At 47.1% G+C, this 27537-nt stretch overlaps 1 protein-coding gene across 1 annotated transcript in view; it reads left to right on the top strand.

The window, feature by feature from the left end:
- LOC144785576 (uncharacterized) overlaps window positions 1-11553 on the top strand; it is a 250841-nt gene extending 239288 nt beyond the window's left edge. The window contains exon 4 of the mRNA XM_078664408.1: window positions 10477-11553. Within this exon, the coding sequence (XP_078520534.1) occupies window positions 10477-10713 (237 nt within the window). The 3' untranslated portion in view covers window positions 10714-11553. The remainder of the gene's footprint in view (window positions 1-10476) is intronic.
- Window positions 11554-27537: the final 15984 nt, after the last annotated feature.

Raw genomic sequence — 27537 nt, 5'->3', positions numbered from 1 at the left:
TCTGGATGCGCTGGAGTCTTTTCTGTAGCTTGGCTGTGGTTCCGGCGTAGAGGGCGTTTCCGTAGTCCAGTCGGCTGGTGACGAGTGCCTGGGTGACAGTCTTCCTGGTCTCGGTCGGGATCCAGTGGAAGATCTTGCAAAGCATACGAAGGGTGTTGAAGCACGATGAGGAGACGGCGTTGACTTGTCTGGTCATCGAGAGGGAGGGGTCCAGGATGAAGCCCAGGTTGCGTGCATGGTCGGTTGGCTTGGGTGCGGTGCCCAGGGCTGGGGGCCACCAGGAGTCGTCCCAGGCGGAGGGCGAAGATCCCAGGATGAGGACTTCCGTCTTGTCCGAGTTCAGTTTCAGGCGGCTGTCCTTCATCCACTCGGCAACGTCTTTCATCCCTTCGTGTAGGCAGGTTCTGGCGGTGTCGGGGTCTCCGGTGAGGGAGAGGATCAGCTGGGTGTCGTCAGCGTAAGAGATGATGTTGAGGTTGTGCTGGCGTGCGATGGCTGCGAGACGTTTCATGTAGATGTTGAAGAGGGTGGGGCTGAGTGAAGATCCATGCGGGACGCCGCAGATGACTTCGGTGGCCTCGGAGCGAAACGGGGGGAGGCGGACTCTTTGTGTTCTACCTGCGAGGAACGAGATGATCCACTCCAGTGCCTTCTCTTGGATACCGATGTTGCTGAGGCGCTGGACTAGGGTGCGGTGGCAGACCGTGTCGAATGCAGCGGAGAGGTCCAGGAGGATGAGGGCCACTGTTTCCCCCTTGTCGAGCAGAGTCCGGATGTCGTCGGTGGCTGCGATGAGGGCGGTCTCGGTGCTGTGGTTGGCTCTGAAGCCGGACTGCGAGGGGTCGAGGGATCCGTTCGTCTCGAGTAAGGCGGTCAGCTGTCTGTTGACGATCTTCTCGATGACTTTAGCAGGAAAAGGGAGGAGCGAGATGGGGCGGAAGTTTTTGAGATCGGTGGGGTCCGCTGTAGGTTTCTTCAGGAGGGCGCTGATCTCGGCGTGCTTCCAGCTCTCCGGGAAGGTGGCGGTGTTGAAGGAGGCGTTGATGATGTTCCGGAGTTGGGGTGCGATGGTGGAGTCGGCCTTGTTGAAGACGTGGTGTGGGCAGGGGTCGGTCGGTGATCCGGAGTGGATGGTGTTCATCGTGCGGGCTGTGTCTTCGGTGGTCACCGTGGCCCAGGTGCGAAGGGTGGCGGTGGGGGGCGTTGGTTCAACGGTTGGGTACGTGGGTGGGGCGCCGAAGCTGTTGTGGATGTCGGCGATCTTGCGGTGGAAGAACGAGGCGAGGGAGTCACAGAGGTCTTGTGACGGAGTGATGTCATTGGTGCCGGTGCTGGGGTTGGAGAACTCCTTGACGATAGTGAAGAGCTCTTTGCTGTCGTGGGCATTGTTGTCCAGTCGTTCCTTCAGGGATTTCTTCTTGGTGGTGCGGATGAGCTGGTGGTGCTTGCGGGTAGCATGTTTGAGGGCGGTCATGTTGTCGGTGGTCCGGTCGAGGAGCCAGGCTTTCTCGAGGGTGCGGCAGGTCTTCTTGGAGTCCTTGAGGTCGTCGGTGAACCAGGATGCCTTCTTGCTTCTAGGTCTGCTGGGTGGGTTCTTTAGTGGCGCGAGGTCGTCGGCGCAGGCGGTCAGCCACTGTGTGAAGTTGCGGGCTGCTTCGTTGGGGTCCGTTGTGTTGGCGGGTGGGCTCTGGCTGAGGGAGGTGGTGAGCTGGTCTGCGGTGATCTTGCTCCAATTCCTGTGAGGTACCTGTTGCGGGTGGTGGTGGGTCGTGGATGTTTTGAAGCTGAAGTGGACGCAGCTGTGGTCGGTCCAGTGGAGTCCGGTGGCATGGCTGAAGGTGATGTACTTGCTGGAAGAGAAGTCGGGATCAAGCGTGTGGCCGGCGTAGTGGGTGGGGGTGTTGACCAGTTGCTTGAGTCCGAGGTTGGCGAGGTTTTCCAGCAGGGCGGTGGTGTTGCGGTCCTTGTTGTTCTCCAGGTGGAAGTTGAGGTCCCCGAGGAGGATGTAGTCAGTGGAGGGGAGGGTGTGCTGGCTGATGAAGTCTGTGATGTCTTCGCTGAGTTGTGTGCGTGGTCCCGGGGGTCTGTAGACGAGGGTGCCTCTGAGGGTCATCTTAGGGTCGGTGTGAATCTGGAAGTGGAGATGTTCGGCTGCGGCGAAGGAGTCGTTGGCGTCGGTCGTGATGCAGATGGTGTTCCTGTGGACGATGGCGATGCCACCTCCGGTCTGGTTGATGCAGTCCCTCCTGATGATCTTGTACCCGTCCGGGATGGCGATGGCGATGTCGGGTGCAGAGGAGACATTCATCCAGGTTTCCGTGAGGAAGGCGACGTCCGGTGATGTAGCGTCGAGGAGGTTCCAGAGTTCCACGGCGTGTCTGTGGACGGAGCGGGTGTTGATCAGGATGCACTTGAGGTGGTTGCTGCTGGTGTTTGTCTTGGCGGGTGCGGGGCAGGTTCGGAGGCAGGTGAACTTGCAGGTGCAGCAGGTGAAGGGTCCGTGGGTGCGTCTCGGGGTGGCTCGGCAGCAGGCGTGGGTCCGGCCGGCATTGAGTGCGTTGAGAGTGGCGGCGTCGTAGGTCAGTTGGGTCGTCTTGCCTCGGCGGGGAGGGCCAGGGGACCTGGCGCTGGGCGCGGGCCAGGCGCGGACGGGCGCAGACGGGCTTACCTTTGGCGCACCTTTGGCGCTCAATCGGCGCTCCCGCTGCGCGCGTCCGCTGCGCGGTTGCTCTGGGGGCGTCATAAGTAAGGAGCCGGGAGGGAGGAGCAGCTGGGTGGCGGGAGCGGGGTGGCGAATGGAATCACAGGGGGGCGGGGCCGCAGGGAGGCAGCGGCGGGAAATTCCAAGAAGCAGCGGGCAGCGGGAAATTCCCAGGAGCAGCGGGAAATTCCCAGGAGCAGCGGGAAATTCACAGGAGCAGCGGGAAATTCCCAGGAGCAGCGGGCAGCGAGCGAAGGAATCTGCAGGCAGGAGGCGGCAAAGGCAGGCAGGAGCGGCAGCAGTGAGTGGGGCGACCAAACCCTGTGGAGGGCTGAGCGGTCACCCAAACACCCATTCACTCACTCACATAGCCACTCACACAGTCACTCACTCACCCATACCGCTACTAACAGAGCTACTCACAGGCCTACTCACTCACCCATAGAGCCACTCATACATCCATTTGTTCTCTCTCAAATCCACTTGTATAGCCATTCACACATTGATCCAAGCACTCAAACACCCACTCTAGCCACACACAGATAGTTGCTGAGCAAAACAGCTACTCACACACCCACTGATTTACCCACATACTTACCCATACACCCACTTATACACCCAGCCACTCACTCATAGAGCCATTCATGCAGACACTCAGTCAGACATACGGGCACTCACACACACTCACCCATCCATAGAGCCACTCACATAGCCACTCACTACCCTATACAGCCCTAACATATAGCACTAACTCACCCATATAACCACTCACACCTCCACTCACTCTCCCATACAGCCACTAATGTACCCACTCACTTATCCATACAGTCACTCACACAACCACTCACTCTTCTATACAAAGACACTGCAACTCACTTACCCACACAGCTACTCACACAGACACTGACTATGAAATACCCACTTACTTACCCATATACCACTCAAACAGCTACTCGCTCACTCACCCATACACCCACTTACACACTCAGGTCACTCTCTATAAAGCCACTCACGTAGTCACTCAGTCACCCACTCAGTTACCCATACACCCACCAAAACACCCACTCACTCACTCACATAGGCAGTCATTTACCCATACAGACTGACACACCCACTCACTCACCAATATAGCCACTCAGTCACCAATACATCTAATCACACACCCATTAATTCATCCCTATAGCTACTCACACACAAACTTATTTACTCATACATCCACTCATATAGCCACTCGCACACCCATACAGTCACTGACACATTCACTCACACACGGATACACACAGTCACACAGCCACTCACCTAATATATGCTACAAATAGTATCACTCAGTAGTACACAAAATATACTAATTCAACTTTTGGTAATTTGTTAGTATATATATTTAACACTCATTAACGTTTTTAAAACACTCACAATCATTTAGTGATGTCATCAATTATGTCCTTTAAGATGCCAATGTGATGTTATGAGTGATGTCACTGACCATGTCATGAGTGATGTAATATGTGTGATCGGAAGCAGTGCATTATGAACACGTAAGTTATAGTTAGCTCAGATAACTATAACTGCTGAAATTCAATGGCTTTGTACGAGTGAAATCTGAGCCTTAATATAATGACCCTGTAACCTTTGGTTTTCCAGTGTGTGTGTCTGTGTGTGTGGTTGTGTGTGTGTGTGGGGGGGTGTATTTGCATGTGTATTTGTATGGGTGAGTGAGGGGTTGTGTCAGTGGCTGCATGGGTAATGTGAGTGGGTGTGTTAGTTTCTCTATAGGTAATTGAATGGGTGTGTGAGTGGCTTTAAGAGTGTATCATTGAATGGGTGTGTAAGTGTCTGAATGTCTGTATGACTGGATGTGTGAGTGGCTGTATTGGTGAGTGAGTGGATATATGAGTGGCCGTGTAGGTGAGTTAGGAGGTATGTAAGTGGCTTTATGAGTGAGTGGATGTGTGAGTGGCTCTATGGATGATTGGTTGTGTGAGTACTGGTATGGGTCTGTGAATGGGTATGTAAGGGGTTGTATGGCAGTGGGATTGAGTGTATGAGAGGTTCACTGGGGATGTTAGTAGCTGTCTGAGTGGGTCTGTGGATGATGTCATCAGTGATATATCATTTGAGATGCCATCAGTGATGCCATTTGAGATGTCATCACTGATGTCACTGACCATTTCATGAAAGATGTAGAATTTTATTGTACGATTAGTTTAATCATCACAATTGATATAAAATAAATTAAAACATAGTTGACAAAATGTTTCCTAAGCTACTCCCAACACCTTCACTAAAAAATAGGCAATACAATAATTAAGTAGAAATTATCTTCTGGAACAAGATTACCTTCACTTATATACAAGCACAAGGTAGCATCCTTCTAAAAATGAGACAGCCACCAAACTGGACAAAGTGCAACTTAGTGCAAAAAAGGGCTACATATTGTGGGTCAGTAAAGAGTCAGAGAGTGTTAAACACCTGGGTAACTTAGGGCTAAAATATCTGACAATTCGACCATAGATTGGTACATGAAGGTTTAGCTTAATCTGTATTGTACTACCCCAGGATTTATGTGAGATTCAAAGTTACAGTGGGCAACAACAAAGCGTTAATGTTGCATCATTTCCTCAGTCACACCACTTAAAGTTTCTTGGAGCCTTTGGCTTGATTCCACTATTATTAGTGGAGCACAAATCTTTAATGTAAAGGATGGATTCAAGATTGTGAGTGTGATTAGACTAGGTCGAATGAAGTATCAGCCCAAAATTGAAATGTTAGGTAATAGGGTATTTTAGTTGTATAGAGCTGTGGCAGGAGTCCCCAAGGTAATGTGTCAGAGAACAAAAATGTAGGAGGGGCTACTTCAGAAAAGATGTGTTGTTGCTATGTCCGCTAGTAGCTGTTTCCTCAGATTGAGACAAAACCTGAGTTTTCTGGGTGACCAGTAACTTGTTGAGTTTACGATATACAAGATCGACAAAGATTGTAAAGCTGATGTTAAGAGCCCTATTTTCAGGCTCAGTGCAAGGTTGATGCCCTGCTTGCAGGACCAGACACCTGGTCTGTTCCACTCAGGCCTCAATTTTGACCTACGCAAGGTCGTCAATGCTGGCCAGAGACATGCAACGTGCTCCCGAGACTCAACTAATTACCTGTAACCGCTCACACACGCTCATCTGATTTGTACCGCCAAAGTGGCAGATGTTTCAAAAGATGCTGCTCACCCAGTCTGAGTGCTAAAAATCGCTGTTTTAAATACAGGGGATATGTGCAGGCTAGGCATGGTGGAAGAAAGGCCAGCTGGTAAGAAATCAGTACTGCCCACTCGTGCTTGAGTTTGGCGAGGATTGCCTTGTCAGAAGAGTAGGAACACAGTTGAGTACGCTTCTTGATACTTGTTTTAAACTGCTTTGCTTGTATTTAGGTTCCACAATTCACTTATTCATTCATGGAAAAAACAGCTATGTGACCCACCAGGGTTGCTAGTGCTGATATCTAACCATAGCAAGGACTCGAGGGAGCCAGCTCTAGCCTGCCTTAACTTGTGGCACAATTTTACAAAAGTACCCACACTTTGCATTTTGTGGCTGAGGAGACCTAGCTCTAATCGAATCTGTGCTGAAGATGCAGATTTTGGCAGCTGAAGAACCTTTTTATAGATCTTATTCGTGTGTTGGTTTAGTGTGGGGCCAACATTGGAACTAGGCTCGGACCTGTCAGTTTTTTGGAAAGTTTGGATAGGCTGACTTGAGGAGCTCTTGCTTTCATAGCGATATCACTGCAGTGCCTGACAAATGTGCCCCTAGGTTAATCCCCAGGTATTTATATGTTTTTCCCACTGAGAGTTCATAGTTGTTGTATGACCAGCTGCCAGCTCTGTAATAGTTCCTACCAAATATGACCACTTAAGTTTTTTTTTAATTTACCTTCAAGTCATGAAATCACTAGCAGTGCATTGTGTGGATGTAAGTTATAGTTAGCCCAGGTAACTATAACTGCTGATGGTTTTGTACAAGTGAAATCTAAGCCTAATGATAACATCACTGTAACCTTTTGCTTTTTCAGTGAATGTCTACGTTTTTTTAATTACATTTCCTAACTAAAACGTCCCTGAAACCTTTGATTTTTTCAGTGAATCTCCAAGGATTTTTGATTCAATTTCCTAACTATAACATCCCTGTAACCTTTGTTTTTAATTGTATTCCTACTTTTTTTAATTGTATTTCCTAACTGTAACCTGTAATCTTTTAGAGTGAGTATGTGACTGAGTGCATGAGTGCCTCAGATGGTATGTGAGTGAGTATGTGAGTATCTCAATGTGTGTGAGTTGGTGCATGTGTGTCTGGGTGGGGCTTTGAAGGAGTGTGATAGTGTCTGAGTGATTTTGACCCTACCTCTATGTTTGTGTTAGTCAATCTGTATGTGGATAAGATTCAAAGTGGGTAAGTGAGTGAGCGTCTGAGTGTCTCGCTGGGTGTGTGAGTGGGTGGGTGAGTGAATGGGTACTTGCATCTCTATGTGGATCTGTGAGTACGTGTATGAGTGTCTGGTGCATCTGTGAGTGTATGTGAGAATATCTGAGTGGGCTTGCGAGTGCCTCCATGTGTTTGTCAGTCAGTTAGTGAGAGAATGCATGATTGTCTCAGTGGGTCTGTGAGTGGGCACATGAGTCTGTGAGTGGGTCTGTGAGTGGGTGTGTGAGTCTCTGAGTAAGTCTGTGAATAGGGGTGTGAGTCTCTGAGTAGGTCTGTGAATGGTTGAGCAAGAGTATGAGTGATTCTGTCTGTGGGTGCATGGGTGTCTGACAGGTTCTGTATGTGGGTGTAAGCGTATCTGAGTTGTTGTGTGAGTGGGTGTATGAGTGCCTAAGTATGTCCTGCTCATCCACAGCTCATTTTCTGCCTTCTTTCTGTTCATATCTGACCTACATGTTGCCACTTTCTGCTCATTTCTGACTTGTATTTTGCCTCTTTCTGCTAATTTCTAACCTTTACTTTGCTTCTTTCTGCTCATTGCTGACATTTATTTGTCTCTTTCTCCTCATTTCTGAATCTATTTTGCCTCATTCTGCTTGTTTCTGACCTCTGTTTGCTTCTTTCTGCTCATTGATATTTTTAAAATATTTATTTATTTTTCAGATAATTTAATTGTTTTTAATTTTTTAAATGGTATTAGTCACTTTTTCCCTACTGTATCACTCATTGGAGTGGGAATAGTAATGTTTACCCCTCCGCTATCCAGCACTTTGCCTACTGTTGCACTCACTGGAGTGGGAATAGTCATTTTTACTCGTCCACTATCCAATCCTCTCCTTACTGTTGCACTCACTGGAGTGGGAATACTAATGTTTACCCCTCTGCTACCCAACAGTTTACCTACTGTTGCACTCTTTGAAGTGGGGATAGTATTTTTTACTAACAGTGGGTGTAGTATGCCTAGTGGGGCTACGCAAAGCTACGTGAAGTGGGCATGATGCTATGCCCACTCACACGCTTCGCATAGCCCCACCACGGGCCGCCCGCCTCCCTCCCACCCTCTTCTACATACATAATTTCAAGTAACAACTACAGTAAAAGTACATTAAAACACTTAACCTGGTCCGCGGTGTCCCGGGGCTCCCTCTTCTATTTCGTGCTGACTTCTCCCACCCAAATGCGCATGCGCGGCCGCCCGCGCATGCGCATTTCTCGTGAACAATGCGCATGCGCGGGCGGCCGCGCATGCGCATTTGGATGGGAGAAGTCGTCGCGAAATAGAAGAGGGAGCCCCGGGACGCCGCGAACCAGGTAAGTGCTTTTAATGTACTTTTACTGTAGTTGTTACTTGAAATGAGGTATGTAGAAGAGGGCGGGAGGGAGGCGGGTGGCGGGCAACTTCGCTCCGTCCACAAAGCATGCGTAGTGTTGCCTACTACGCCTACTTAGGCAGCACTACGTACACTCCGTGGGTGGAGCGTAGTCTTGCGCCCAGGGTTAATTTTTACCCCGTCGCTATCCAGCACTTCCCCTACTGTTGCAATCACTGGAATGGGAAGAGTAAATTTTACCCCTCAGCTATCCAATACTTTCCCTACTGTTGCACCCACTGGAGAGGGAATAGTAATTGTTACCACTCCACTATGCAACATTTTCTCTACTGTTGCACTCATTGTAGTGGAAATAGTACATTTTACCCCTTCGCTATGCAGCACTTTCCCTACTGTTGCAATCACTAGAGTGGGAATAGTAATGTTTACCCCTCTGCTATCGAACACTTTCCCTAAGGCTGCACTCACTGGAGGGGGGTTAGTAATTTTTCCCCTCTGCTATCCAACACTTTCCCTACTGTTGCACTCACTGGAGTGGGGATAGTAATGTTTACCCCTGCGCTATTCAATATTTCCCCTACTGTTGCAATCATTGCAGTTGGAATAGTAAATGTTATTATTTCGCTATCAAACATTTTCCCTACTGTTATATTTATTGTATTGTGAAATGTACGTTTTAATTTTGTTTTAATAGTGTAATGTTTTAATTAATGATAGAATGTTTTTTTATTTCAAATTATTGATCTATGTATATATTTTATTTTTAAATAATGTAAAAGTTTAAAAATTAAATAAAGATAATAGGTAATAAATTATTTTAAAGTAAATATATGTATACATTATTATGTTTGCGTGTTTATGTTTTTTAAATGATTGCTATATGTATATATTTTGTTTTTCTATAATTTAAAAGTTTAAAAATTAAATAAAGATAATATTTCCTAAATGATTTTAAATTAAATATATGTATATGTATAAATTATTATGTTTGCGTGTTTCTTTTTTTATATTAGGTTTAATTTTTATATTTAGCTAAAATGTATATTAAATCAAATTTATAAGATAATATTAATATTAATATTTTATATATTTATTATATATTATTTTATTTTATTCATATTTTGTAATCGATTTTTTTACATCTATATTTGTAAGTTCGATATTTTGATTCCACATTTTTGTACTTACCTGTTTAAATATATAGAGTCGATATTTTTACACTCTATATATTTTTGGGGATACTTTTTACCATCAATGTCAGTGAACCAATGGTCTCTATTCCTTAAAGCAACATCTCCTAGACTGTCTTACTTTCCTTGCTCTTCTTGTCTTCTTTCCTGGCAAACCGGGGATGTCCCGCCATGGAAGCACAAGCCTAAAACAAACAGAAGAAGGAGAAGATTACCAGTGAAAGGAGAAAGACTCAAAGCCTCAGTTATTTCCAGCCCTTCCTTATTTTCCCCTTGGTATTATTTGGTTCGCAGTTGTTTCTCCAGACTTTCCTTAAAATAAACGCCAACATTGAGAAACTCATCCGGCCTCCTAGATTAATCTTTCGCCCAACCCTCACAGTGAGCCATTAAGGAAACTCAGCTGATTAGCAGTGGCAGGTGACCCCTTGACTCTTCACTTCTCACATGATGAACAATGCTAAATATACAACCAAGCTGGGTGTTTGCCTGTATTAGACACAACTAGGCATTGGAATGGAAAAATAAACATGTTATGACTACATTGTGTTTGTAGCAGAGTTTTGACGATGTCGGGTCTATCATTGAGGTCAAAATGTCATGTATCTGGACATCTAATGAGCTGATGAAATCTACTACATCTACTGAGTGTCAATAAATGCAAACAGATGACAATACTAATCTCTATCTATTTGGCTCAATTCTAAGTACACATTTACTTTGACACAAGCAACATGGATGTAGATACCTCACTTCAACCATTAACAATCTTCTTTATTTCTCAACAGGTCGATCCACCACTGTACCTGAAAAGAGGTTGGAAACCGAACAACGTTCCTCTCTCCACCAGGACAAAGCCCTCAGTGATGACAACACTCCTGAAGAGGTGGACGTTAATTACTGTCCTGGTCAATCTAGGCAGCCTGGGCAAATGCCAACAGTGGGGCTCACTGTGCCTACAACAACACATCCCACCACAGCAGCAACATCTCAGCCAACCGCCGCCCTCTAACTGGTGCACCTAGCATAGTCAGTCCCATCCTGTGCCCCCCAGTCCTGGATTCTGATATAGCTAACACCACCCCAGTCACTGAGGAACCAGAACCCAGTGAGAGGGTGCAGTCTGTGCGAAGGGGCACAGGGGTGTGGGGTTTGCATTGTGGGAGGGTAACTGTGGGCCTGCAGAGTGAGCCCACTGAAGACATAGACGTGGACACCCAGGCTGCCCTCACCCAAGTACTGGGAGTCTACCATGACTCCCAAAGTATCATGGGTCAAGTATTGCCTGAAATCTGGGATATAAAGGAGCTGCAGAGGGAAACATACTAGGAGGTTGCTGCCATCCACACCAAGATGGCCGGCATCCACACCGAGGTGGGCGGCTTCCACACTGAGGCGACCTCCTTGGTTGGGGTACTGCAGCATATCAACACCACCCTCTGCAGGACTTTTCCATCTGCATATTTTCCTTCCTGTGGTCCAAGTACTTTCACAAAATCAACATCTGCCACAGTTAAAGGAAGGGAGGCCCTGTCAGATGCACATGTCTACACTCAGCAGCTTTGGATCCCCCTCCTGTAAAAAGAGGGGATGTCCACCCAAAAATCCAGGACCTCAAGCTGGAAAGACAACCACCATCAGCAAGAAACTGTTCCCCTAAATTCCTCCTGTATGTGTTACACATTCACTTTGTTGGACTATTCCCACTTTTCCATATCTGATGGGAGGAGTGTGTTGGACTTTGGACTCCTGACCATTTTGACTCTACAGCAATGGTTTTTTCCTCAGTGGCTGAGGAATTTACTTTCTGTTTTCACTGTTGAATGTTAGGTTAATTTCAATATCTTATCCTTTTTCACTTCATTAAATACATATGTCACCAAAGCATTGTTTCCTGTTGTAATTATAACATATAGCAACGTGTATGTACTACCATGTGAACTTTGCAACATCAAAACTAGGGACTTCTGGAGGGATCACTACCATGTCACAACAAAACATACATACAAGAATCTGGGCTGAGAACATCTTTATTCCATTGTTCAAATCATAGGCGGACATGATGCCAGATACATAGCAAATAAGGCATATTTCAGTAGCACTGGGTCAGTGATCACATAATCACTTGAAGACTTTCACAACATGAAAGGAGGGGACACATCTGACAATATCACATACAATAGGCAACATTAAATTAGGTTTGCATCATCAGCTGCAGCCATGTCGCCTACCTCACAAAAGGAATCCTACATCAAGTAAATACAAAAAACAGACTTCAATCAATCAATCAATCAATCAATTATGTCAGTTAAATAGTTTCTGACCACAGGGTCATTTCAATCCAGTGTTGCTTGCACATTGGATTGAAAAGAAGTCTGATATTGTGTGGTTACATGCTCTGGAGAATAAATGAAGACAGTAAAGCCTAATCCTCACCTCCAGGTATTGATATTGAACTTTGATTGCAACTACAGGAGGAGGTATTTTAAAGGCTATACTGATACCAGTACTAATAAGTGGGATTGCTTGTTATGCCTTGTCAATGGCCGTAGATATTACTTACATGAAGGAAGGGAAGAAGAAATGAGCAAAAGATTTAAAAAGTGTCTACGCTTAAATCACATTATGAATAATTACTATAGAATGTCAATGACAATTTAAAGTTTGAAAAGAAAGAGAAGGGATTCAACAGATGATGATGAGTGCCTTTTGAACAGAACTCACATGTGGAACAAGGATAGTGTGATGGTTGATAAACCAGATAGGGGACTAATGGAGTAAATTAATTAGAATGGAAAATCAATTAACTTAGTAAGCTAAATGCACAACGAAGACTGTACTAACCTAGATAAACTGTGTTTAGTAATCCTACCTATTGTAGGCAACAAAGGAAGTCTTCAATTTCTCTTCCTCATTTATATATACATGTGTGTTTTATACGCTAGCACTGGTGAGGTTTGCTGAAGGTTCTCTGGCCCCCTACACTTGAAAGTTGTTGTGAACTTATTTATGTGTGGTGCTTTGAGGTGGAGAGATCACCCACTCCCGAGTTGGACGACCAAAATCACCCAGTTTGTACAAGAAATTGGTTTCCCCAGCACATACAAATAGCACTAACATAACATAACATGCTAATGTCAGCATGTATTACATAAATCATAGATATCAACAATTCTTGTCTTTCTTTGTATTTGTTAGATTTATTCTTATATGTTCTTGTTGAGGACTTTTTAGTCAACACGTGTTTCGTCGCCCATAGCAGGTGGCCGCAACTTCCTCAGGGCTGTTTATGGTTGGTGTTATCTTTTAATCGGTTGTAATTCCGTCCTAGTTTCCCCAAATAGTTCCATGCCTTCATTCGTTTTTCTCTCCCAATTGTGTCAATATTATCCCTTATTATTTGTTGTCATTCGTTTTACCGACTTCTGAGTGTTTGCTCATGCAGCCTTCCATCGTCAAAGCGGATGGATTTAAAAATTACACATCTGATGTGCTTTGGAAAGTGGACACACCTGCAAATCAAACTATAAAGTACACTCCAACCCTGGCCAGCACCGTGTGCTCCCAACAGACAGGCACCAGCGTTTTCTGAATTTTGACCTAAGGCACCCCTATTTTGATCTTACCCTTTAGCACTTTCCACCACCTGTAATTTTTGTTTTGCACCTTTTTACCTCAATCATTTGTTTGTTGTTCATTCATATACTTACTCTCATTTTATTTTTTCAACATGCCTGGGAAAAAAACAAGCTTTACTGAGCAAGAATTAACGGTCATGGTGGATGAAATCATTAGAGTAGAGCCACACATTTTTGAAGCCCAAGTCCAGCATACTCATCAGTAGGACAACTGAAATGGTAGTCAACAGAGTGAATGCTGTTGGTACCACCCTGTGCACTCAGGGCGACATTAGGAAGAGATGGAACAACCTTGTTCTGAGGGTCTATACCAGGTACAACAACTACCACCTGGAGTATCATACGACTGGTGGTGACACTCCCAGCACACCATCACAACTCATTCCCTGGGAGGAGAAGATCTTGCCATCCTGCATTTTCAGGGCTTGACAGGAATAGAGGGAGTAGTGGACGCTGCTAACGTACACTTCAATAACTGCCACATTATCACAATGTCCTGTTTGCTCTTAACTCTGCTTTTGCTATTGTATTCTCCAGCTACTTTCCTAATATGTTATTCTCAAAGTATCTGGAATGTTGGTTTGTCTGTGGCAATGTGTATTGCTGCATATAAGAGCACATGTATCCAACTCTGTGACATCCCACACATTGCAATGCTGTCTGTAAGTGCATTACCATCAAAATATCAATCCAGGGCCCATCATATGTGTTAACATGTAAATGTGTGGCCCATCCCAAATGCATGTTGCCAGCAGCTAAGGTACACTAACCGTTTGTAAATTGTTTGTAAGGTGAGATTGAAGTGACTACATCTACCATGAGGCCTTGACACTCCAACTCTAACCAAGATTCTACACTCCTTTTGCCCCTTCTCACTTGCCTGCCATGTCACTACTGATCTTCACTTGTCTTGCAGATTACCATTTGTCAAGTGTTGTTAAAGTGAGATTGAAAAGGGACATCTACTACCATGTGGTCTTGTGATCTGAACTCTAATCAAGATGCTGGTCTCCTATTGCCCCTTTTCACTAATCTGACATGTTACAACTGATCTACACTTACCATGCAGGTGACCATTTGTCAAGTGTTGCTAAAGTGAGATTGAAAAGCTGCCACTACTACCATGAGGCCTTGTGACTGTAACTCTAACCAAGATGCTAGAATCCTATTAACCCTTCTCACTGGTTTCTCATATTACAACTAACCTTCACTCATCATGGACTGTACAATGAGCAGACAATGCTCCACTCAGATATATGTCTGAATACTTTGCTTGATGGTGTCCTGGACGCATCAACTAAAACTATTAATGGTTTGAGTGAAACCATTACAATGGTGTACCCCTAATTTGTGTGAGTATGGGGAAGATCAGACTGTCAAGGAATAAAGCTTCAGGTCTCACCTATACACATTTTGGACAAAATGAAGGCCCATCATATCACTCAGATGATTGTAATTGGGGTTATTACTTAGAACAAAAAATGTATTAACTTTGTAAGTCAAATGTGCAATGAATTGTAAAAATTAACATTAAACTGACACGCATTTGAAATGTGCTTACTCGTAATAGACACTTATTCCTATGTATGAAACCCATAGAAAGACTATGAAGCAAGCTTTAATCAGAAATGAACTTAGTATCGAGGAAATGTGAACAATTGTTATTTAGAAATTTGGCCCTAAATTGACATGCTTAGAGATGTTGTCATACCTATATGATATTTAGGTTTAGCAAAATGTATTATTTTCATAAGCAACATATTATTCTTGAATGTCATGAACTTCCTATTTTTCTTATAGTTACTATAATGATGAGTAAAATAACCTAAACATTATGCTTAATTTGCTTTTGAAAAGATGTATTACACAATAGTAATTTTTCCGTTTAGTTGGTAGTTCATTGTACTTGCAGTGAAACTAGTTTAGATGTAGAAGGTGTTTGAGGCCTAAGGGGAGAATGCCTGTTGCTTCCAGGAGACTGGACTGCTGTAGTTACCGAATGATAAAAAAGTAAATGCTGCATATATTTCCATGGGAACGGAGGAGCTCAACTTGCTTACCTAAGAATCCTGCCTCCCGATTGATCCATGGAGAAAAGAGCATGTTACAATGTTTTTTGACATGTTTTCTTGACTTTTATATTAGTGCGTGTCTCAGCTTCACATCAGATTCTTTGAAACCTTTTCCCGGACCCAGACCATTGACTGGTGTGGCTACTGCTGCTGTTGTCCCCTTTGACACACTCTGCTATTTTATTTGACAGATTGCAACTGCAACTGTATGCATATTTACTTCGATGTATTGAGACTTGGCTGAATTTGATGAATTACTATTTATGGGAAGTTCTGCTTCTTTAAATTGGTTTTGAAGTTTCATAGTCCTTGAATTACTCTTTTTTCCTTGAATTCAAACTCTTCATGGGTTCTTTACATCTAAACTCTAATCCTGATTCTATAGAATAGGGAACTTGGGGGCATATTATCAACAAATAGCGATATTTATCGCTAAGTAGACAGATTTTATCTCTGAGATAACGTGCTATTAGCAACGTTTATCTCAAAAGAAATAAAATTCCCGGCGATAGCGGCAAAATCCGAGAATATCGCTGAGAATACAGCGATATTCACGCATTATCGCTAACAGGGTCATAGCCATTATATCCACCTCCCATTGGATATAATGGCTAAGAACTAGTCTGAGCAGGCGCTCGTTTTTGGAGATATTCGCGCTTAGAAATAAAGACAAAAATATAGAAAAGAACCTTACGGATCTCTTAATAAGAAATAAAGGTATTTGTTGGACCTGACCCTTTTGGCAGGTTCACCCCGAAACTTTTTGCTTTTTCCTAGCCTGTTTCTGGAACCTGGTGTTGGTGATTTTAGGCCTCTGCACACCTTTTCACTGTGGTACAGTGTAAAGTGCGTCAGCTCTCTGTGTATGTGTGGTGAGTGATCTGCCCTCCCATAGGAATGCATGGGGAATATGTGTGACCATGGTAGTTCCTGATGTGTGGGGAGTGCAAGGTCGAGTTTGGTATGTGCGAACTCGTGAGATTGAATGCTGCGTAATGATGTATGTGGCATCAATGTGTCTAGTGTGGAAGTGCCACTTCTAGACATGGGTGTGCGTGTGTAGTGAGTCTGCTGGCACGTGATTGGCTGGCACCTGGCTCCAGGAGTGTGCCTGGGCCTGCTTGTGGATTGACTGTCTGGTTTGAGGGTGACAGGGGCTGGGGAGCCCCCAGGAGGTTGTCTGAGTCAGCCCTTGGTTGAATGACTGCATCTGCAACTAGAGTGATGGGAGGAGATAGCACCTGGGAGTGAATAGGGCTGTGCCTGCCTGCCACAATGCTGGCTCCACCCCCTGTGGTGCTTCTGATGTCCCTGCCTGGCCAGTGAAAGGAGTTCCCTGTAACCAGTTGTAGCTGGTTCTCACATTGCCTGCACCCTGCTAGACCAAGGATTTTACTGTATAAAAAGGGGCTGTGTCCCCTTACAAAATGTTCTTGTTTTTGCCAACTTGAATCCTGCCAGGGGCGTGCTGCTGCTTGGGCCCAGGGGAAGGCTTGCCTTCCTGGCCCCTGCCCAGCCCCTGGATACCTGCTGGACTGCATGGCTGGGAGTCCTCCCTTGGGGGCTTGATGGACTCGGCCCCCCTAGCGCCTGGGAGGTGCTTTATTTTGGAATTGCCTTGTTGCTGAGGCCCTGTTGCTTGTGGGGCCATTCCTGAGGGGCCTGGCGCTGCCTGTGCCCCCAGCGCCTTGAGGGCGCTTTGTTTTTGATTGCTGAGCAGAGCACTGTCGTTTCTCTCCTTAGGGAAGCGCTCCTGCCCTCTGTGTGCCCCGAGTGCCGGTGCCCAACCGGCGTCTTTATTTGCCCTCTTTTTTAGGTAGTTTTACGGGTGCCACCCCGTTTTTATGGCGCCTTAAGCGGGTACTCTTCCCGCTATTTACTTTTTAATTACGAGGGTGCCTACCCCTCTATACCCCTGAAAGAAATCACCGCCGTGGCCCGACCCATTTTTATTAATGGACGCCGCCGCGGCCCGCCTGGTTGTGGGCGGGGCCAAAGACGGGAGAGGAAGCCGGCAGGAGGAGAAGTGCGGCAGAGATGGCGCAGGGCTCCCATGAGGTTGGGAGAGCCCCGCACCGAAGGAAGAAGCCGTCCTGTGCGGGCCGCACCTGGCTGGTCTCCCGTGAGGAGAGGGAGACCAGCGCCAATCCCCGCAACCCCGACTGGAGTCAGACTCCCACGGCGGAGGCATCACAGAGAAGAGGAGCCCCGCCGAAGGACAGCCCGGTGAGTAGGAAGGGCTGGGGGGGCTCCGTGATGCTGCTGTTGGTGCCATTTTGAGGCACTGAGTCAGGGCGGCCCCGGATGGCATGGGCCGCCCCACCGTAGTTACAGAGCCCGAGAGGCTTCCGGGGGCCAGTATTGTTAGAGGGGGCGTCAGGGCACATTGCCGGTGCCAGCCCCCTCCTGGTAAGTAGTGCTCCTGATTTGGGGCCATTGTCCTGAGTCCCCCGAGTGGGACTCCACCGTTATTAAGGGCATTTGTTCTTCAGAGCCCCGAGAGGCTCAAGGACGCATTTCAGTTTATTTAGAGCCCGAGAGGCTCAGGGCACCAGTTGTTGAGGAGCCCGCATGGGGCTCTTGAGTGCCCACATTGTTGTCTATGAGCCCAGCGAGGCTCCAAGGGGCCAGTCATTTGTTTAGAGCCACGAGGCTCTTGGGGGACACGAGTGCTTTGGCCAGAGCCTGCAAGGCTCCAGCGTTGGCCCACCAGTGTTGCTACAGCTGCCCAGCACTTAGTGGGCAGCTGCTCCGTTTAGGCCCTGACATTTGGGACAGCGATGGTGTTGTGCCTATGTGCACCATGCGCAACTTGTGATTTACTTGCCAATGTGATTTTGCGCTATTGAGTTGTGTCCAGGCACCTCTGAATGTTTTTATGCATCATGTGTCTTCCTTGTTCTTACACCTCTGAATGTGAATGTTTTTAGGCATCATGTGTTTTCCTTCCCTGCACCTCTGAATGTGTTTGCATCATGTGTAATGTGTTCTTGCTTATACCCCTAATTGTATTGTGATACTTAGGTGGTTGTTCTTTCCAGTACAGGTGGTCCTAGTGAGGTCCTCGTTCCCTGCGTGACATTCTCCTAAGGTGGTTAGGGTTGCGTAGGTGGTACTTACCTGTTACCAGTAGTTACTGGCTGTGTGCTATACTTGCTAATTTGTGCTACAGTGATTTTATATCCTATATTCTATGTCCTAGAAGTGCTATTTCTACTAAGTGCTTATTCCTGACAGTGGTCCAGGTGGCCCTGTCTTGTACATAATCCCTTGTGAATATTGCCCGTGCCAGTTGGCACAATGTACATGTGTGATTAATATCTGATGTGTTTTTGACAATACAGAAGTTGTTTTTATATAACCTTGTGTGGAGTTCCTTTTGTGGTGTGCCTAGGATGTTGTTGCTGTTGTGTGCGTGCGCAAATGCTTTACACATTGCCTCCGGGATAAGCCTGTCTGCTCGTGCCAAGCTACCAAGGGGGTGAGCAGGGGTTATCTTGGCGTGTGACTCCCTTGCCCTGACTAGAATGGTGGTTTCTGCCTGGCTTTGGCGTAAGCCTCAGCCAACCAGAAATCCCAGTTCTAACAGTATTTTACTAAAATACAACTCTCATTATTGACTGAACTTAAAGTGTTAATGGCATTTGATTTAAAATGCCTGTTCTTGCGCCTTGACTCCTAATACGACATTCCGAGGAGAACACAGATTTAGCATGGAAAAAAAGGCTTAATACTGACCTGGGGAATTAGCGTCACTACAACTGCAGAACAACTCATTAAAACCTTTGATATTCTCTCCTTTCAAAAGTATTATCACTGCCCAAAGTATGACTTCCAACACCAGAAGTGCCTGGGATGTCAGAGTTGTTTGCCCACCTTTCTAGGACAAGAAAAATAGACAAGGTGGTAATGATTTACACTGATGGTGCCTTATGTTGCCATATTGCTTTTATGGGTCAATACCTGTTAAAATCAACAACTTAAAGCATTATTATAGTAAAAAAAAAAGGCCAGATTATGCCACAGGGTTGTGTCCATGAGCACCCTCACAGACTTCCCCTCATGCTTACTGATACTGTGTCTGTCACTACAATAAAAATCTAAAAATCTACTGCATGTGGTGCCTGTGCTCAGTGGGGGGAGCGCTGTGCTGTGGGAAAGACGGAGCAGCAGCTGACCTCCTCCCTAACGCAGTGTTCTTTTGGAGATGCCCATATGCCATGACAGAAGGTTCTGGAAAGTTCACAGGACTGGGTGCCTTCAGAATACAACTCACCTCCTGTGGTATCCTTTAGGGCCCTCATCAGGGCCAGGGTACATGGGGCGCTTGCACAAACACTGACGGAACAGCCAATGATTTACTGTTAGTGTCTCAGCAGGTAAGTCATGGTCTGACTTAGATGGGAGCCTGTGACAAATCTACATCCTAGCAGTGCCTCTTTGAAAGGATTCCACGGGACTTGATTCAATTCAATTCATGGCATTGGTAAAGCGCACAGCTACCTCCAAGGAGGTGTCCCAGCGCTAGCGGACATCACATGAGAGGAAAGGAGAAAGTGACACTTTACAGAGCCGTAAGCGGGGTATTGAACAAGAACGTTTTGGGAATGAGTCTAAACACTGATTCCGAAGGACTGCTGTGAAGGCAATTTGGAAGCCCGGTATGTAAGGAAGGATCCACCTGGTCTATCTTTACTGATGCGGAGAGCATACAGAAGCTTCAGGTTGTTGGACCTCAAGGTTCTGGACTGGAAGTAAGGCCTAAGTCTCCTCATAAGATATAGTGGGCCCTTGTGGGTGTAGGCTCTAAAAACTAAAGTAAGTGCCTTACATTGGATTCTCTTAATCGTGGGAAGCCAATGACGATGCCATAAATGAAGAGAAATAGATAAAAGAGAGTAAATCTTCAGAATGAGGCGGGAGGCAGAGTTCTGAATGATCTGAAGCCATTGAATAAGAAAGGTCGGAAGGCCTAAGGAAAGACTATTGGTATAGCCAATTTAGCCGTAACCAAAGTGTGGACAACCATTTTTCGGGAGTCTGCCGGAATCAATAAAGCATTATTACTTGATTAATACTGCTCCATCTGGACAGAAAGTTACCTTATTTATTTTCTCATCAAAACAGTCTTTAAAAGTAGAAGCCAAGCAAGAGGATTTCATTTCACATCACCCAACAGCACAGGAAATTACATGACTGGCTCTTCCATCATTCACATGCACAGGAAGTGACATAACTGAATTTCCCATCATCCACCCAGTCAGGAAGTGACAATACTGTTTTTTCCGCCAAACCCATCTTAAAAAGAAAAATCCAGGGGACGTGGCCAACCAGCATGGCCTATCGGATGTGAATCCGATCGGCTCCTTCCAAGGCCCTGCTGTAATCGCACGAGAAGGTGCCTTCTGCAATATAAAGAGCACTTCCCAGCAATGCCGAGGTGGCGGTGCCATAGGGGAGCCACTCCGCAACATGAAGGTCCCCTGCCCTAGGACTGAGAAGTTCTGGGGAGCGGAGGGCTGCGCAGTTGCGAGGTGGAGGAAATGGCGGGCGCCGACTTCAGGATAGAGGATACGGGCACCTCGCGCCCTCTTCCCGCTGAGCCATACCGCGAGCCTGCCTTTTGGGGAGCCCACCTATTGTAGTGGCCCCCCCTGCTGCCATTGATGTAGAGGCAATGGGGTGATCTGGCCCGGACTCTGCAGTGTCTAAAATGGCGGGCTGCTGCCGCGGAGAGCCTGCGACCCTCTAGAGGGAGAGGCAATGACTGTAGCGGTCCTCCCACGTAACTCTGAAGCACCCCCTCATGTCTCGTACCAGCCTCATCCAAAAGAATGCTCGGCAGATGAAAGCGACCTACTGTGAGTCCTTCTTTGGCTGCGTTAGTCTACGGCTGAGATAATACTGATACTTGGAGCATCCCTGGGGAGATGAGTACCTTCCTCCCTCCTGCTAAGTGAAATTCTTCAGGTGATCGGGGTGGTACGCTGAGATTGACAACCCACTTGAAGTAGTGTCCAGGGTCGCTGCCTGACCATAAGATGGCCACCATGGAGACATCTACTAGCACACATCCACCACAAGGTGCTTGCTCGGCGAGACTGGGCACTGCTGAAGTGGCCAAATAAAGAGTCCATAGCAGACATGCGGCAGCACCACCTGGAGTCTTGGCTAGCTGTGCCTCTCCTCCTGCAACACCCAGCTGGATGCCCAGAATGGTCTGACCTGGTGGGGCGCTTGGAGGTGAGACAGAGGGGTCCGGACTTGGTGGAGTACTACACACGGCCAACTGGGGTATATTGATTCTATGCAACTAAAGGGGCGGCCGAGCGCTGGTCAGGTGGCCAAAAAGACACCCAACAATAAGGTGTCCAATTACTTTGCATCATCTGGATCAGGGGCGACAGACGGAGAGTCGACACCACGACCGGCAAACATGTTGCTTGCCCGGGACGATCTTATGGCCTCCCTTCGATAGTTCAAGCAGGAGCTGTGAATGGAACTCAGAGCCAACATTAAAGCCGATATGGAGGCCTCATTCGAGACATTCCACACTGAGGTGAGAGTGAAATTGGCAAAGCAACAGGAGGTGCCAGACAGGATTAAGACCTTGGAAGATGGAACTGTGGAGCTGCAAGGCCAATTGCGAGATACAATACTCAAAGGCTAGGACTCTCGCCGCGACAACATAAGAGTCCGTGGCCTGGTGGAAAATTGTGAACGGCCGGACCTGGAAGCATTCATGGGGGGCCTCTTCTCCTCAGCTTTAGGGGAAGATCATGGGGGGCCTCTTCTCCTCAGCTTTAGGGGAAGATGGCCCTGAAGTACGGTTGGAGAGGGTGCACAGAGTTGCTACAAGAATACCGGGGTAGAATTGTTGTCCAAGAGACGTCCTGGAGAAGTTCAGCTCCTTTAGGATCAAGGAGCTGGTTCTGCAAAGGGCGAAAGCGGCAGACACGATCACCTTCAAGAATGCCACTTGCACGCTCTATCAAGATGTCGCTCAAGCCACACTGCTTCAACGCCAGCGGTTCCACCTAGTCACCGAACATCTCCGAGAGCAGAAAGTTAGGTACAGATGGATATACCCATTTGGGATCGCTTTCCAATGGCACAACAAACAGCCCCACTGTGTGAAGCCACCAGTCCAAGCCTGCTGATCAAGGGGCTCCGAGAGGTCCTTCATTTTGGCCCACGGGGTACAACCATCTAGCAACTCCTCTGTTCAAACCCATTGCACATCTGAGGGGGTTTCAGGCCCCTCCGCCTCCTCTCTTTCCTAAGGGGGCATCCGGCTGCAGACAGGGAGATTTTGGATGGAGCAGAAAACTTGAATTTTTTCGTGCCTGAACTGATCACCGCTCGCCCACGTCGCCCGACTGCATGACCTCAACATCATCCCCTACACCCACGACACCCAGCTGATCCTATCCCTAACCAAGGACCCCCTCACCGCCAAAATCAACCTCCACGAAGGAAAGAAAGCCGTCGCCGAGTGGATGAAGAACAGCCGCCTGAAGCTAAACTCGGACAAGACAGAATTCCTCATCCTCGGGTCCACCCCCTCGGCTTGGGATGACTCCTGGTGGCTGACCGCACTGGGATCAGCACCAACACCCACCGACCATGCACGCAACCTGGGGTTCATCCCCGACTCTACTCTCTCCAAAACAAAGCAGGTCAATGCCGTCTCGTAGTCCTGCTTCAACGCCCTCCGCATGCTCCGCAAGATCTACAGGTGGATCCCCACAGAAAAAAGAACGGTCAAACAGGCCCTCGTCAGCAGCAGGTTGGACTACGGAAACGCCCTCTATGCAGGAGCCTTGGCCAAATTCCTGAAATGACTACTACATTCAGAACGCCTCCGCACACCTGATCCTCGACATCCCTCACTGCAGCCACATCACACCCCACCTGAGAGACCTGCACTGGCTCCCCGTCAACAAGAGGATCACCTTCAAGCTCCTCACCCACGCACACAAGGCACTCCACAACACCGGACCAGCATACCTCAACAGACGACTCACCTTGTACACCCCCAACCGCCAGCTCCACTCTGCCAACCTCACCCTTGCCACCATCCCCCGCATCCGAAGAGCGACCTCCAGTGTCAGATCGCTCTCCCACCTTGCCTCCAAGACCTGGAACACCCTCACCATCCTCCTATGGCAGACCCAGGAACTGCTAACCTTCAGTAGACTACTCAAGACCTGGCTATTCAAGCAGTAGCAGCATCCCCCCAGCGCCTTGAGACCCCCACGGGTGAGTAGTGCGCTTTACAAATGTTCTGATTGATTGAATGATTGACCCAGGATGCCTCCGCGCTACACAACACCTTCACTTCAGCGTTTGGCCTGGGTGCCAGGCAAGATCGCTATACCTGCGTTGAGAGGTCCAGGGGACTGTTTGATCCACATGGGGGTAGGTGGATTCTGGTGGGGGTGGGGGTGACAAGGGACTTGCATTCTTCCGGATGTCTCGTGTTGCACCTGGGGATTGTTGAAACTCATATCTATTGCGGGGGTTCAGACTCCAGTGTGGGGTGTTGTTCAGTCGGGGAATTTGGGGTTTATTATGTAACACATGCCTTGTTCTTTGCTATGATAAGGGCTGAGGGAATGGAAATGGTAATGTCCCTTGAGTGTATCTTGATTCTGGGTTGCCCCTCTAGGAGGGGGATTCTACACACTCAATTTACGTATTTGATCTGGTTCTTTAAATCAGTTTGATGTCATGGTGTCTTTTTTTCTATTGTTTATGGGTGGGGAGGGAGGTGGGGCGGGAGAGTAAACGTGGTTCTTCAGCAGAGCCCTTCACCCGGAGGGAGCCAACCTATCCAAGGTGATAATGGCGATTAGAACTATAACTTGGAACACCCGGGACTGAATTCACCCAATAAGCGCCACAGCTTTTGAAGGTACCTGCTAGATCATAATGTCCAAATAGCGACTCTTCAGGAGGCGCATCTCAAACCATGAAAATTATCCTCTCATATTACGCTCTTCCCACACCTCGAAACACAATGGGGTGGCACTATTGTTCCACTCAGGGATCCCATTTCAGGCCCAGGACATTAAAGCAGACAAAAGCAGGCAGTTCCTTATGGTGCAGGGGGAATTGAGAGGCCACCATTGCACATTTGCAGTTCTCCATGCTCCTAACATGGGTCAACAGGACTTAATTCTCTCCTTCCTTATGTCTCTGGAGAACTTTGCTCAAGGGGACATTTTACTCCTTGGGGACTTCAATCTAGTATGGGATCTGGGCACAGACACAACACAATCACAGAGGGTGCCGGGAGGGTCATTTGGAAAGGCTCTCAGCTCACAGCTTCAGCTCATGGAGTTGGTGGATGTATGGAGGGAGGCTAATCCCACGGCGCAAGATTACTCGTTCTTCTCTCAATCCCACAAAACTTTTTCTCGTATTGACCACATCTTCATGAGCCAATCCCTGCTCCCCTCAGTGCTGTAAACTCAGTTTCACCCAACTGCCTATCAGATCACGCCCCCCTAGAGATGACAAACCCATGACCAAAACACGTCCAATGGTATTTCCCCAATTTCCTATGCAGGGACAGAATTAACCAAGACAACATTAGGAAATCCATTAGGGAATTCCTCGAGTTAAACGACCCTGAGGCCACTTTCCATGCCACTACATGGGACGTCCTCAAACATTAGTCAGAGGCAAGTGCATAGAACTGGCCACTACTTACGCTCTCAGCAACGCGAAGAACGCCTCTAATTAGAGCCAATCCCTCTGTTCAGGCATAGAGGAAAGTCACGGCCTTGAAGGGGAAACTATAGGCCATTTACACTATTAGGGCGGGGACCACCATCCTGCGCTTGCAATCCAGGGGCTTCTGAGGCCAGGAACAAAGTGGGGTCCCTATTGACGTGCCAATTATGGGCCAAGCAGGAAAGAGCATACATCAAACTTATTGTAGACAAAGATGGCGTTTCTCACAGGTCAGAGGAAGGGAAGGCACAGGCCTTTGAACAATTCTAAAAAACTCTTCACATGTCAGAGCTCCCATGAGTGCATGACCCATTGGGGTATTTGGTCCCTCTGGGCCCCCCGCAGGTCGGGGCTAGTACCAATGAAGACTTAGCGAAACCCATAACCACCGAGGAAGTACATACAGCAATTGATTCCCTTAAACTACAGAAGGCTCCAGGTGGATGGCTTTTCAGACCATTTCTATCTCACCATCACGCCGGAGCTCGTCCCCTTCTTAACCGTCCTGTTTAACATCATCGCTTCCACGCAACAAGTTACTTCCTTCATGGGGGAAGCGATAGTGGCAGTGCTTGTAATGGTCCACAACCTCCTCCCGATCCGGGCAATGCACAAAGGGGTCCACCTCTTAACGTCCTCAACTCTGGAATATGAACACAGAGTCTTGAGGCAATCAAGCGAGGGAAAGGAATTAGGAAGGGAACAGCAGGGGCAAGGATAACTGTAAACAAAAGAACACAAGGTCAATACACATCTAAAAGAGGCTACACTCAATAGATCTCACTAAACGGGTTAAACCTGTAAAAACAACCTAGTAATGGCCGCTGTGTTCCTCTCTATCACCAGTAGAGATTCGTCTCTTAAACTGAAATGATGTGTAGCTAGAACACAAAACGATGACAGATTAAAGGTGCGTTCATTCCCAAGTCTCGGCAAATGTACTCCCAACCAGCTCATACATACCCTATAATTTCTTTCAACCGAAAAAGAAAAATATATATCTTATTAGGATACCAAGTTCCTGCCCAAAAGTATCACCATCAAAGTCTTCATCATGAGCAAACAAAAATAGGAACGAAATTGATGACCACAGTTCTTTTAGAGATCAAGTAAGTTCAACACAATGTCAGCAGAAGAAATGGTATTCAGGGAAAGTATATGGCCTCAGCAAGAAAACTGAGAATGATACCTGACAGGGAGTTCAACGCAAGGAACAATACAGCACATTTGTCTTCGGTTACTTGAGCCCAGGTAACCCTGTGTTCCAATCCCCGTTGAATCCACGAAGAATCAGAGAAGAGAGTCTTCGGAAAACTCTCAGACAACTTCACTGAGTTCTTCCTCCTCCTGGAGAGAGCGGACGCCAGTACAAACAAACCAAAGAGAACAAAACCTTTTCCCTGCAGCCTCACAGGAAACAAGGCAAAACGAGACTCAGCGGAGCCCCCAGAAACAGCAAGTGAATCCAGAAGAAAGACTGCAAAACAGGAGTGCCACCGTATCCTCGGGTGGCGCGAAACAGGAAGGTGCAACGGGAGAGAACCAAAAGCCGAGTATCCACACGGCTCGAAGCAAACAAAAGGAATTACGCACGTCACCCAATGCGTACTGCTGGCAGACAATCCCTAAAAGCCACTTCCACAAGTCTCGATGGAATCCTGGGAGACGTAGTTCAGTACAATTCCCGTTCATTCTCATAGGAGCCTATGGTCGATGCCTGACAGTGCTCCCTAAGCCGGGTAAAGCCCCTTCAGCTTGCTCTTCTTACCGCCCAATTGCTCTCCTGAACCTAGATGCAAAAATCCTGGCCACTCGTCTCGAAGCGGTTCTCCCTGGCCTTATAGATCCGGATCAATCCGGATTTATTAAGGGTCATCAGGCCTATGATAACTTGCGACGCATAGTCCATATCATTGAAAAGGCCCACAAGAAAAACATCCCAATAGTGCTTCTCTCCCTAGACTCGGAGAAAGCCTTTGATCGTGAGGAATGGACTTTCTTATTTAGGGTGCTCCATTGCTTTGGCTTCAACTACACCTTTATTGGGATGGTTTGAGCTAACTATCTTTCCCCCAGCTCTCGGGTCCTGGTTAATGTTATTTCGTCTTCCACCCTTAGCTTGGTTCGTGGGATGAGAGAGAGCTGCCCCTAATCCCCCATCCTTTTTGCCTTGAGCACTGAACCCCTGGCCCACAGGATCAGAGGAAACCTGGAGATGGGGAATACGTTTTGGCACAGACAATCATAAAATCTTGCTATTTGCCGATGATGTGCTTCTCCCAATGTCAGACCCTCCTCTCTCGCTTCCGGCTATTCAGGAAGAATTGGAGACGTTTGAACTGGTGGCGGGATTCAAGAATAATCTAACCAAATCCTTCTAGCTGAACCTGACAATATC

Source organism: Lissotriton helveticus, chromosome 10 (genome assembly GCF_964261635.1).
Source record: "Lissotriton helveticus chromosome 10, aLisHel1.1, whole genome shotgun sequence".
In the NCBI taxonomy this organism is placed as follows: Eukaryota; Metazoa; Chordata; class Amphibia; order Caudata; family Salamandridae; genus Lissotriton; species Lissotriton helveticus.
The sequence above is the reverse complement of the archived record's forward strand: the minus strand, read 5'-3'. Positions and strand labels throughout refer to the sequence as shown.